A 12,315-nucleotide genomic window follows, 5' to 3' on the forward strand; every position below is an offset into this window, starting at 1 on the left:
ATGTAAAAAATAAATGGAAAAATAGGTTGAAAGAAGTCGAGAGAAAAAAAAAAAGGATCCCCATTCTCATATTCGTAAAAAACCAGTATCGTGGCAGGTGCTCAAAGCATATTTTTCGGAATGCGCGCTGATGATCAGTTCTTGGTCCTGCTATTTGTTAGTACACAGCTCCGACCAAAGGGGTTTGTTCGAGCACATACTTCTTCTTCTTCGGGACCTTTCCACCACCAGCCATCCAGCTAAGCATCGAGCCCTGAGTCTTGGATATGTGTTTCTTGGGGGGCTCGACAGTCACGATGGCGGGGTTTTGACCGTGGCCGCGGCCGTGACCTCCAGGAGGCTGCATAGGACGGCCGGTCCAGCCCGGAGGAGGAGGCGGGTTGGGGCCGCCGCCGCCGCCGCCGCCACCAGGTCGGGCACCCGGAGGCACCATTCCTGGTGGGAAAGCACCCATCCGCTGCCGCATGTGGCCGGCGCCTGCCATGTGCGCAAATCGTTCCCGAATCCGTGGATCCATCGGCATGCCGGGGTTTGGCATACCTGGCGGGGGATGCTTGTCCATGGGCCACATGCGCATCTCGATGGTCCAGTCTGGCTCGACAACCTTATCCCAGACCTGAGGGAGAATAATCTCTCCATTAGGTCCGATCAAATCGTAGTGGCCTTCTTGCACGTGCGGGCCGATAATATCCACATGAATGAAGGCTTGCTTGATGAGCTCCTCCATGCCCTGCGAATTCGGTTAGCATGGTGTCAGCGCATACGCACAAAGGTTGGGAAACATACCGTCCAGGTCGCACACAGATGATACGGAAAGCTGAACTTCCTGCCCACGGCATCCTTGAATTTGATCGGGGCCTTGTCCTTGCCCTTATCCTTGTCGGCCTCCAGCTTGAGCTTGACTTCTTCGGCATACTTCGCCTTGAGCTCGTCTGCAGCCTTCTGGGCTGCGGCTGCGGCTGCGGCAGCATCCTCCGCCGCCTTCTTCTCAGCCTCCAGCTTGGCACGAGCCTCGAACTCGGCCCGTGCCTTCATCTCGTCCTCATACTTCTTCTTCGCCTCCGCGGCTTCTTCCGCAGCCTTCTTCTCGGCGGCAATCTTGGCTTCGGTCCTCAACTTCATCTCCTCCTCGTATTTCCTCGCCTTTTCTGCGGCATCGGCGGCGGCCTGCTTCTCGGCTTCGATCTTGGCAAGAGCATCGGCTTCGGCCTTTGCCTTGAGATCAGCCTCGAGCTTCTTCTGCGCCGCCGCAGCGGCTTCGGCAGCCTTCTTCTCGGCCTCCATCTTGGCGCGGGCCTCGTCCTCGGCCTTCTTCTTCATGTCTTCCTCCCATTTCCTCTTGGCTTCGGCCTCCTCAGCCGCCTTGGCTCTGGCATCGGCTTCGGCCCTGATGGCCTCTTGCAGCCTAATCTTGGCTTCCTTTTCGGCTTGGATACGGGCCTCTTCTTCGCGCCTCTTCCGCTCAGCCTCGGCCTTCAACTCGGCCTCCAGCTTCTGCCTGGCTTCGCGTTCGACGCGGGCCATCGCTTCCTGGTGGAGCTTCTGTCTTTGCTCCTCCGCTTTGCGTTCGGCCTCGATGGCCTCTCTGGCAGCCTTTTCGGCCTCTCTCTTGGCCTTCTCGATCTCCTTCTGGGCCACCTCCTGGGCCCTTCTCAAGTCTTCCATGCGTCGTGTGATGGCCTCTTCTGCCTCCTTTCGCAGCTTATCCTCCAACTCCTTCCGCCGTTGCTCCTCTTCTTTCTGAGCCTGCTCCTTCTTGAAAAGCTCGAGCTGCTGCTGCAGCTTGATCTTCTCGGGATCTTCCTTCGGCGGTGCCGGTTCAGGTGCGGGAGTCTTGGACGGTGCTGGTGCTTCCGTGGGCGGAGGTGGAGGCGCGTTCTGATACATGTACGGGGCCATGTGCGGAGGTATCTGTCCATAGCCTTGCGGGTTGTAGAGAGCTGGCGGTTGCGGCTGGTTATACTGCATCATATCGTACTGAGAGTGGCGGGGCTCCTGGAAGTAGCTTTGCCCGCTTCCATGCGACATTGGCGAGAAGGGGCTGTTGGGGTTGTAGCCGAAAGGAACCATTTGGTTGGAATGGTGTCCATATGGGCTGGGCATGAAACCGCCGACATGGCTTTGCGGGAAGCCGGCTTGCGGGTGGCCGCCGCCGCCGTAGTAGGAGTTGTGGCCGCCTTGTCCCCCACGGCCTGGGTGCCCCGCATGGCCGGGCTGCGGTGCATGACCGTAGCCGCCGCCGCGAGGGGCAAAGGGGGACTGGTATTCGTCGGAGGGAGCCACGCTTTCAGGGTGGTTCGGCACTGAACCGGGCCGATACGGGTAGTTGGTGGGAGCAGGGCGGCTAGGAAGCTGATGTTGACGGTACGGTGCCCGTTGTGGCAGCCCCGGACGGTACCTGTGAGGGCTCACTGAGGCTGAATCCTCCGGCCCAAGATCGGCTTCTTCGTAGTCAGTGAATTCGTCGGCTTCAGCCGAGTCAGAGCTGACGCCTTCGGTGTCGTTGTATTGATGGTCCTCGTCTTCACTGGTGGAGGCGGATCGGGACGTGGTTCCCCCGTGAGAGTTCGGGGGGGGGCGTCGCGAAAACCGTCTTCCGGAGTGAGTGTGTTAGTTGACTGGTGTATGGTGAATGCCACCAAGTCGGTTGGTCCCTGGCGTAGTTGAAAGTACAAAACTTACGCGGACGACATGAGGAAGTATGCGACGGCAAGACCCTTTACTCACGACGATCTCGAGAGAAGGTCGGAGTAAAGGGGTAAATAGGGCGAAAATGCGGAATGAAGTAGGCGATAGCGAGGCTTCCGCCCGGGGGACAGCGATAGGAACTGGGTATCGGCGCTCGAGGACGGTGCAGACGGTGCGAGCGGGTGCGGCGTTCGCCCTTGGGTAATTCAGAGGAGGAGGAGGAGGAGGGGGGGCCCAAGCATGAACGAGGGCGGGACAACAGGACGGAGGAGGTTGGAGGGTGGGATGGTTGGGCGCAGAGACGATCAGATGACAGCGACGCGATAGAAGTGACAGCAAAACTTCAACGAAGGAAGGTTTCTGTGTGAAGAGTTGAGTTGCAAGACGGGGGGTTTGCGAAAAATGAGGGCGGGCGGCAGTCGGTGGGTGGATATTCGTTCGTGGGCTCTGGATGTAACCGGGAAACCCCCTGCTATTTGGCGAAGATCGTGCAGTTGGGCGCAAAAAGAGGTGCGATTGGGTGCAAGGAAAATTGTGGCAGCTGGGCAGCTATTGCGGGTCTTCCGACCGCTTCGTGCAAGACAAAGGCAAGGGCCAAGGGGTACAAGGTTATATGCACAAACTAAGCCGCAGTCACTGCAGTCTAGACGGGTCGGCCTGGGTCGGGAAGGGCTAGAGAGCCTGAAGGGTGGCGATGCGCTGCGCTTCGACGCGATGCGATGCGAGAGGCAATAGGAGAGAGCTAAATGGAAGAAGTGTGTGGAGGAGGCGGGAAGAGGAGGGAAAGGGTGCTTCTTTTCCTCTTCTGGGGCCCAAAAGAGAGAGTCGACAGACGGGTGTTGTCGGTGAGCCAAGTGTGGAAATGGGCGGCACGACTAGTGTGGTTTGGTAGTGCCTCGTCGAGAAGGGGGTGCTAAGCTACAAGCCTGAGATCAGCGACATTCCGGTGAAGCGTGTGGAATGGAATTGGCGAGGAACGCCAGACACGGACACAGACACAATGGAATGGAGTGGAGAGGGGAGGGGGGAGGGGGAGGGGGAGCGAAGGCAGCGAAGCAAAGAGCACAACAAGAGGACCACGACCAGACCAGGGCGACAACCCGACCCCGCCATCGTCAGCCTGCTTCTCGGCCAGGTAGGCCAGGCAGGCGGCAAGCCAGGGTTGGTAGCTAGGCGTGGTGCAGTATTGTTACACTACCATAGTACCTACCATACCATAGTACCATGGTCATAGGTAGTAGGTATGGTGCAGGAGGTGAGGGTGGTTTTTGCGCTCTCTGTCCGGCCGCCTTCTGGGAAGACAGACGGGGCCAGGGGAGGGGGAGGGGAGGGGAGACAGGGACGAGGGTGATGGGCACGAGGGAGAAAATGGGGAGGCCTGGGCGGCGGTCTCGACCCCTTGCTTTGTTGTCCCACTTGGGTCCCCCGGGAGATGTGCCACGGACGATAGGCGATGGACCAACAAAAGAAAGTGGATGATGGATTGTCATTGAATCACTGTCAGCCTGGCTCCGCTGCCGGCTGGGGCCCTCGTCGAGCACACAAGGACGGACGGTGTCGTGGGTTTCAACGCTGCCCCTCCGCCAAAACGGCCACCACCCCAAAAGCTGTTGCCTACTACTCACGTACACATCCAGGGTACGTAGGAGCGGCGGCAGCACCAGCAACGTCAACGACAGGAAGCGACGTCGGCGACTGGCCGAGATGCTTCATTGCCCTGCGGGCTGTCCGCAGGTAGCCGGCACTTGACAGCTTGTTGACAGGGGAAGACAGACAGAGATGCATGGGTGGTTCCCGAGGAACCGTGGGAAAACGGTGCATGTGCTAATGGTAGCAATGCGAGAGAGTTGGGAAAGAAAACACAACAAAGCTGCCATACAATGCTATCGTGGGCAGGCGGCAAAGCGCGCCAAAGGACAAAAATACACGTGTAAAAAAATAAAATAAAAATACACCTATCCAAAAGTTTCTGCATACCTTAGGTTTTTTTTCGATTTTTTTTTTTTTCCCCTCGTCTTTGTTCGTGGTGCGGTGAAGGTTGAGACAGAGGAGTCGACGGGCTGAGGTCTGAGACCTGACAGGGACAGACGATGGACAATCGGACCCCCCAAGACGTCTTCTTTGGGACGAGGGACGGATGGGCTTGGGGAGATGGGGTGAGTAGGGAAACTTGCGACAAGGTACAAGGGACTGTGCTTACCGAAGTACCCTCGGGTTTGGATCACTATGCCGTGCCTGGGATTGTCCTGTCCTGCGCCGGACTGGTCTGGCCGAAAAGTGGATGTTTGGGTTCGATGTTTCCTTGAGGAACGTGCTCTCAGCGTGTGGGTTCCGTTGCGGGACGGACCTCTCTGGACGTTCAATTATGCGCTGGTGGGGTTGGGAGGGAGGGGTGGCCCTCGGCGCCGTTGTCGCTCTGAAACCGACGTTAGAAGACGGGATGATGACAGGAGGGAAAAGTAAGTCTGAATGAAAGATGATAAAAAATAAAAAATAATAAAAAAGTAGTTAGCAATTGGGGGTTGTGTGAGTGCAAGCAGGCTGGACGAGACGTCGCAAAGTATTTATCTGAATGACGGCGGGAAAGGGAGGGACAGACGACGGAGGGGAGGGGACAGGGTTGGGGGCGGCGAGGCCTCTTCTCATGCCGGTCGTCGAGTGTCCTGCTTTTAGGGCAGCCTGCCTCCGATTGCGAGCCAATGCCCGACGACCCGGGCTCACGATTTGCTTGCGCCGTCGAGGACCACTAGGAATCCAAGGAACGCACTCACCACATTTCATTCTTTACCTTACCCTACCTATCCTTGCCTTGCCTTGCCTACCTAGCTGGGCCACGCGTGTGTGGACTGGACTGCGCAGGGCAGGCTGCCGTCAGCTGTGGCTCCTCTCAAACGTCCTTGCGCGCTCCTCAACTCACCGCACCTCGGAGCGGTGCGGTGCGGTGCGGTGATGAGACGGCATCGAAGGCGCTCCAGACTCCTAGCAACGTTTCCCGGCTTCGCCGCTCAGCCCTGGGGCCAAAGGAAGGTAGGTACTGTACCCACGCTTGTCCAGTCTTCCTGGGCCTGCCGCCCCCGCTGATATGCTGTCGTGTAAGTACGTACCGTCGCCGAGTCCCCACTCCCATTCGCTCCTCTTCCAAGGTCGACTTTTTGACTAGCCCGGGGTCCCTATGCAGTCAATCCGGAGCCTGCTTCGCACGGAAAGGAGATGAACAGCCTCGACACGAAATAGCGCTACTCACAATGATGATATCTTCAAGAAAAAAATTGCAAGGCTTTGGCGAGATCGCTTCGGTCCTTCCCCCTTCATGTGGGTTGTCCTGCTGCTGCGTGTGATGGGCAGTGGCAATCGTATCGTTGCTTGAAAACTTGAGGAGTGCTATATTTTGGGGAGCAAGACATGACTTCGAATACCAGGTGAAAATGGGCAGCTGATGGATCTCTGGGTGGCCCGAGATATTATGCGCAGCAACAGCGACTGTCCTTGTTGCGTGGGTAGTGTTTGTCGTTGGCGTACTTTGACCTCCGGCTTCTTATTATTATTCTTCTTCTTCTTCTTCTTCGTCTTCGTCTGCGGCGCCAGGCTAACCGGGGAAAAAAAAAGGTTTACGGGGGGGGGATGACAGGCGGGGGCGGTCAAAGTTGGTGCCAACACAAGTGCTTGTTTGTGTTCAGCTTACTTACAGGGCACTGCCCGGATATATACGTGACACCTCAAGTTCGTCGGCACAACTTGATTGGCATCTTGACATATCGGCAGGAACCTGTCCCAACAAGACTCCAGCCCGACGAAGCATCATCGTCGCCCGACGGGTCTTGACTTGGACGTGGTGTACTCCGATCGGCAGAACCGGGGTCTTGAATGACGGTGCCTGAGATCAATCCTGTACATCAACTCACTGACTCACTGCCAACGCATGCTGTGGGCCTAGCTAGCTCGTCGGGCTCCCAACGGCATGCCTGAAACCTTTGGATGACATACATTTCGTACAGCCCTGCGACATACTGCGTAGTGGTTTTCTTCCATTGGGCACGGCTACGGGTACGGCCGCGACAGGAACGATGTGACTCGAAAGAAAATAGGCATTGTAATCCATTGCAAGGTATTGGACGGCGACCCTCCGTTCCGTGTGAAACATGCCCGCTGTAAAATTGATTTCCATTCCCACCCAATCGCCAAAGAACAGGGAGCATCTATATCCGACATGATTGCGCGGCCGACTTGAGCCCGAACGCCAGGAAATTCCGCCCGTTGAGTGACCCCTTCGTGTCTTCCATGGCTGGGCGACGTGTCCGTCATTGGCTGGTAAAGCGACCAAGGAAACCCGGTACTGCCAGCGGCACGTGGACGTTCCGCTGCAGGCACGGCTCCGTTAATGTTTGCATGTTCCAATTGCCTGCTAATCTCGACAAACAGCATACGCCAGCAACAGCAGCTCGCTCGACACTGCCTTGCATGAAGCGCGTTGGCATACCGGATTGCCAACGTGACCCAACGTCAACGAGATCAGGTAGTATGGAGGTTGTTTGCCTGTCGCGTCCGGTTGGTCCCTTGCTCATCTCACAAGATCGACCGACTCCTTCGAGAGCAGATCTCGCGCCGCTGCCACCTCCGACTCGTCGTAGCCCTGCCAGAGCCTTTCCTTCGCTCCGTTGCGTCGTACAATCTCGGCCAGTTTCTGTGTCGCCAATTCATTGAGTTTCTGTATCGTGCTGGTATCAGGAAGGCTCCACTCCTCCGAGTCCGGTTGCCTTGATGGCTTTGAGGGCACCTTGAGTAGTTTGTTCGTGACCTCGAGAGTCTGTCAGCCTCAGTAGACCAAGCTACCCAGCATCTAACTCACCAACTTCAACCCGTAGTAACCTCGGAGATAGTCGTCACAGAGCTCAATGCTTCGGCTGAATCTTTTGACAGACTCGGCCAGTTGCTGCTGCGAAGACCCATCGGAGGCAGAAGCAGCCATGTACAACACTTCGCCCATGCGAGCATGCATCTGATACTGATCAGCGCCTAAAGAAATCAAGTGAGAAATTCGCGCATCACTCACATTCCATGCGTTCGGGGTCAGCACCAGCACCTCCTCAAGGGCAAAGATGGCCTGCGAGTAGAGTCCCTGGGAAAGGTACAAGTCCGCAATCTCCGCCCAAGACTCTGCATCTGTGGGATTGAAGTCTAGTAGAGAGTTAAGGGCCGCGATTGCTTCAGAGATCTTTCCGCTAGACTTGAGAAGGGCAATGCGTCGTTTCGCAACAGGCTGTAAAAGGTCAGCGCATGCCACAGAGTCGCGGCGGAGGATCATTGACTGACAATATTCGTAGCATTCGCTCCCAGAATGGTCTCGTACTCCATGAGCACCTGCGCCAGCTCTCCGTCGTTATCGGCCTCTGCCTCCTTCACCAGGCCCTTGAATGCCATAATGCGTTCGTTTTCGTCCCCAAAGCGGATAACCAGCCTCTCAAGACATTGGTGCGCTGCTTGGCTGTCGCCCGTTCGGAGGCAGGCAAGGAGGAGGTTCTCGTAGATTGTCCACAGTTCGGGCGTCTCAGAGGCTGAGAAAAGCGATAGCAGCGGCGACGAAGAGAAGGCTTTCGGGTTGTTTCGCAGAATCGCCGGCGCTTTCTGGGCTAGCTCTAAGGCCTCGGCCGGGGACAGGTGGCCCTGGGGGCGGACGAGAGACGGCGCCATAACTACAGGACGCGGTAACGGCGTCGATTGCGCAATTATATCAATCTGGCGTTGTGGAGGTAAATCTCGAAAGCTTTGGTGCGTGAAATCCGAAGCTGGACAATGTAGATAGTCGCAATGTTCGTGGTGCGCCTTGGACAGACGTTGATGGAGAGCTATGATGATTCCAGCCCGCCTCCTGCCTACCGTTGCGCGGACTAATTTACCTTAGCTACGTACCTTGAGCTCCCATACCAATCCCCCCAACCTGGCGCGCCTGCGCATGGTCGTCCAATGGTTCCACGCCGTTGATTGGCTGTATCGGCACACGGCCCTTCATCACACCGAGCACGCCCCACTACGACATTTTTCGCGAACAAAAACCTCCACGAGCAAGAAAATTTAATAATCCTTTCTATTCTCTATCACATCTCTTGTGCCAACCACAACCTGGAGCTTCCGAGGATTCGTGTGCCACCCGTGCAGTAGCAGGGTGTGAGATCTTCGATCTATCTGTGCTGGCTTCACACAAGAACCATGGCGTCTGTTGCAGCTGGCGAAGCTCCTTCGGGAGTGGACGAGCAAGGTCTCGTTGAGAAGACAGCCGACCTTCAGGTCTCTGAGCCTGTCAGCCAGGAGGCTCTTCCTCCCCACAGATCACACGACCCTCAGCACAACCAAAAGAGAACCGATCCATTCCAGTTTGGCAGTCGCTATCTCGGCGAGCAGGATGATGTCTTCGAGTTCAACGCTTGGGACCATGTCGAGACTGACGATGCATACAAGGAGTATTCTGAGCAGCAATACGAGATGCAGCGTCAGTCTCCCGTCTCTGACTTTGACAAAAGTAAGTTCTTCCCCGGTCCTTTTATTTCTTTTCCAAAAAAATATTGGTGTTGTGATGATTCCACGCACAATGCATAGTTCATCTGAATCTTTGTGATGAAAACTTTCTTTATAGTCTTTCGCTCCCATCTGACCACACCATAACAAATAACATTGTTTTATTCACTTGTTTCTGGTACAGCTGGCTAACAAGAATTCTCAGACAGATTAAACGCCAACCCAGCGAGAATGTGGGATCTGTTCTACAAGAACAACACGGCCAACTTCTTCAAGAACCGGAAGTGGCTGCAGCAAGAATTTCCTATCCTGTCAGAAGTGACCAAGGAGGATGCTGGCAAGGTCACAATCCTTGAAATAGGCGCAGGTGCGGGTAACACCGCTTTCCCCATCCTTGCGTTCAACAAAAACACAAATTTGAAGGTCCATGCGTGTGATTATTCCAAGACGGCCGTAGATGTCATGCGGAACCATGAATCTTACAACCAAGACTACATGCAAGCCGACGTCTGGGACGTGACGAGCGACGAGCTCCCGCCTGGCCTGGAGGAAGGGTCTGTCGACGTTGCTATTCTCATCTTTATTTTCTCGGCTTTGGCTCCAGGCCAGTGGAGTAAGGCCGTTTCCAACGTCCATCGGATCCTGAAGCCAGGAGGCCAGGTCTGCTTCCGAGACTATGGAAGAGGTGATCTCGCCCAGGTTCGCTTCAAGAAAGGACGGTATCTCGATGAGAACTTCTACGTCCGTGGCGACGGCACCCGCGTTTACTTCTTTGAGAAGGAAGAGCTTGAACAGATTTGGACCGGCAAAGCACGGGAATCGTCGGAAGACGCCAAGGCCGAATTCGATGTCAAAGAACTCGGCGTCGATAGACGTATGCTCGTCAACAGAGCTCGCAAACTGAAGATGTACCGATGCTGGATGCAAGGACGGTTCACAAAGAAATGAAAAGAGAAAAAAAGAGAGCAGCTCCACAGCGCACATAACCTCAGGCCAGTGATGAATGTCTGAGCTAGGTTGACATTGGGCTGGCGTGTGCTACACCAAGTGGTACTTGATTAGGATCAGTACAACATTAACTCCCTCAACCTTTGGCGGTCATCCTGGTCAAATCCGATCTTGTCCAGGTACGCTTGGGTTCCCCCGTGGACATCATCAAGATGGCGAGCCGTACGAACGATCATGTCAGGCGCCGTGTCGAACCAGTCGTCTGTGAGCCCAATCTCTCTTATTTCGGCCAATCTCTCCTCCCTCTCAGACTCCAGCGCGCCACTGGTCAACATGTAGTCATACTCGATAGCCTCGAGTGGCACATCAAGGATCAACAGAACAAGGGTAATGATCAGCCCTGTTCTGTCCTTTCCCTGGGTACAATGAACCAGCGCGGGGGTTGCCGATGGGTCGAGAAAGATCTTGAGAGCCTGTCGTGCACATCAGCAACGGGTATGGGACAGAAGCCACATGTCTGTACGCTCGCTCATACCTTGGCAATTTCAACCCCAGACTGGTCGAGTGTGTCAAGGCCTAGACCTACCAGGCCACGTGGCACCATCACCTCGCGAGATAAGATGGATATGCCTTCATTGCGATAGCCGAAGATGAATAGGAAAATGAGGCGGCTTCAGGCGACGGTAGTACGAGTCAGCCTTTCAAGAGAACGCAAATAGAAGAAGCCAAGTTCTCATACCACAACCCCCACCAAGATACCTGCCTCACCAGGAACCACTCGAAGCTTCCACCAGTGATTCTGATCTCGTGATACTTTAAGCCCGAGATTTGAACTGGCTCGGCTAGTGCGACGTTGGACTGCAGAAGGGCGGGAACTTGGAGATCGGCCTCGCGCTTTTTAGCCTGCTTGACGTGTTCGGTTCTTGGATGGCGTCAGTCGTTGGTCAGAGTGCGGGATCTAGCATTCCAAGGGAGCTCCTAGGGTCGCGCATGCACCCACTTTGTGCGCAAGTCTATCACGCTCTTGATACCCAGGTCATCTCGGAGGCGTTTTCTGTCCTCCGCGGTGGCATCATCTGAGATGGTTGAGCAAAGTGAGCCATGATTAGCATATGTAAGGTGTCGAACACACCTGGCCTCGCTGAGCGGAACAACAAGCCTTCCCGTATAAGTCTGTTGGGCGACGCCAGAGTCAGTGTGTGTTGGTGTTGGTGTGCCGCTCTCAATTGTTTCAAGCGAAGAAGTACGTACCTGCGTCCGAGAAACCTGTTCACCGTGGACCCGACGTCACGCAAGTTCAGGATGGAGGTTATGCCATTGTTGTCCATGGCCAAGGGACTATATGTCAGAGTTACGAGTAGCAGGTGCTGCAGGAGCCAGCATTCAGCAGCTGAAGGGAGGCTAGCAGTCGGACGGCGCAGGCGTTGGGAGGTCGGGTGTGCTGGTTTATTGCGTGTACGATGTTTGGAAGGGGACTGACGCCACGATTTGGGTTGCAAGTGTGAAATCCGGATCATCGGAATGAAATTGTGCCAGCTACGAAGACCAGAGACAAGACCCCTCTTCAGACCGCCAGGACCCCCGTCTGACCTCACCCAAGTCCCCTTGTCGTTGGCAGAATTGCTGACCAGGGTTCGGCAGATCCCTGCACGTCCCTGAAAAGCTTAAGAACCGGGGGAGGTGGTTTGATGTCACCGATGGTTCGAGAGAAATCTACGACTGCAACCTGAACTCATGTGCCAGTCGGGATTGTAAGCTCGGCCTGTTTACGGCTCTCCCTCGTTCGATGTCCGTTGCCGCAAAACTCTGCGACTCGACTGGTTGGTTCTAGGCTCTCTGGGTTGCAGGTCGCTTCCAGAATATCGGATTAACTGGCTGGATGCTCACGCAAATAGACAACGTAGTGTCATCTCATGCAGGTTATATTTGGTAGCACTTTGAGCTCCAACCAAACTGCAACAATTCATCATCCGAGGTATGTCCTAGCTGTGCATCATTTTATTCAACGAAACACAAACGACATAGATAGAGTCCCCAATCAGACAGCTAGGCAACAAAGTCGGCGCCCTCAGCTCAGACTTCTGTCTCTTGGTTTTCCTGGCGTTTCTGTTCCGGGCTCTGAACCCAGACACCTGTCTCTGAGTCTCCTGACCTTCACTTGTCGCATTA

The 12,315-nt window shown here is 55.4% G+C and overlaps 4 protein-coding genes across 4 annotated transcripts; 1 reads left to right on the forward strand and 3 right to left on the reverse strand.

Moving 5' to 3' along the window:
• Nucleotides 1-134: 134 nt before the first annotated feature.
• On the reverse strand, nucleotides 135-2,693 carry EsH8_III_000852 (uncharacterized protein; the record flags this gene model as incomplete). Its single annotated transcript, XM_083262577.1, has 4 exons — nucleotides 135-147; nucleotides 201-730; nucleotides 787-2,593; nucleotides 2,683-2,693. 4 exons carry the CDS (start codon nucleotides 2,691-2,693, stop codon nucleotides 135-137), a joined length of 2,361 nt encoding a protein of 786 aa, XP_083123064.1.
• A 4,553-nt stretch (nucleotides 2,694-7,246) lies between these two features.
• On the reverse strand, nucleotides 7,247-8,376 carry EsH8_III_000853 (uncharacterized protein; the record flags this gene model as incomplete). Its single annotated transcript, XM_083262578.1, has 4 exons — nucleotides 7,247-7,483; nucleotides 7,535-7,684; nucleotides 7,739-7,945; nucleotides 7,999-8,376. The coding sequence occupies 4 exons, from the start codon at nucleotides 8,374-8,376 to the stop codon at nucleotides 7,247-7,249; spliced, it is 972 nt and encodes a 323-aa protein (XP_083123065.1).
• A 516-nt stretch (nucleotides 8,377-8,892) lies between these two features.
• EsH8_III_000854 (tRNA(Thr) (cytosine(32)-N(3))-methyltransferase) lies at nucleotides 8,893-10,146 on the forward strand (the record flags this gene model as incomplete). Its single annotated transcript, XM_083262579.1, has 2 exons — nucleotides 8,893-9,202; nucleotides 9,404-10,146. The coding sequence occupies 2 exons, from the start codon at nucleotides 8,893-8,895 to the stop codon at nucleotides 10,144-10,146; spliced, it is 1,053 nt and encodes a 350-aa protein (XP_083123066.1).
• Nucleotides 10,147-10,262: 116 nt separating this feature from the next.
• On the reverse strand, nucleotides 10,263-11,474 carry EsH8_III_000855 (protein-tyrosine phosphatase-like protein; the record flags this gene model as incomplete). The annotated part of the gene is made up of 3 exons (XM_083262580.1): nucleotides 10,263-10,619; nucleotides 10,915-11,068; nucleotides 11,398-11,474. The coding sequence occupies 3 exons, from the start codon at nucleotides 11,472-11,474 to the stop codon at nucleotides 10,263-10,265; spliced, it is 588 nt and encodes a 195-aa protein (XP_083123067.1).
• Nucleotides 11,475-12,315: the final 841 nt, after the last annotated feature.

Source organism: Colletotrichum jinshuiense, chromosome 3 (assembly GCF_051148585.1).
Source record: "Colletotrichum jinshuiense chromosome 3, complete sequence".
Taxonomy (NCBI): Eukaryota; Fungi; Ascomycota; class Sordariomycetes; order Glomerellales; family Glomerellaceae; genus Colletotrichum; species Colletotrichum jinshuiense.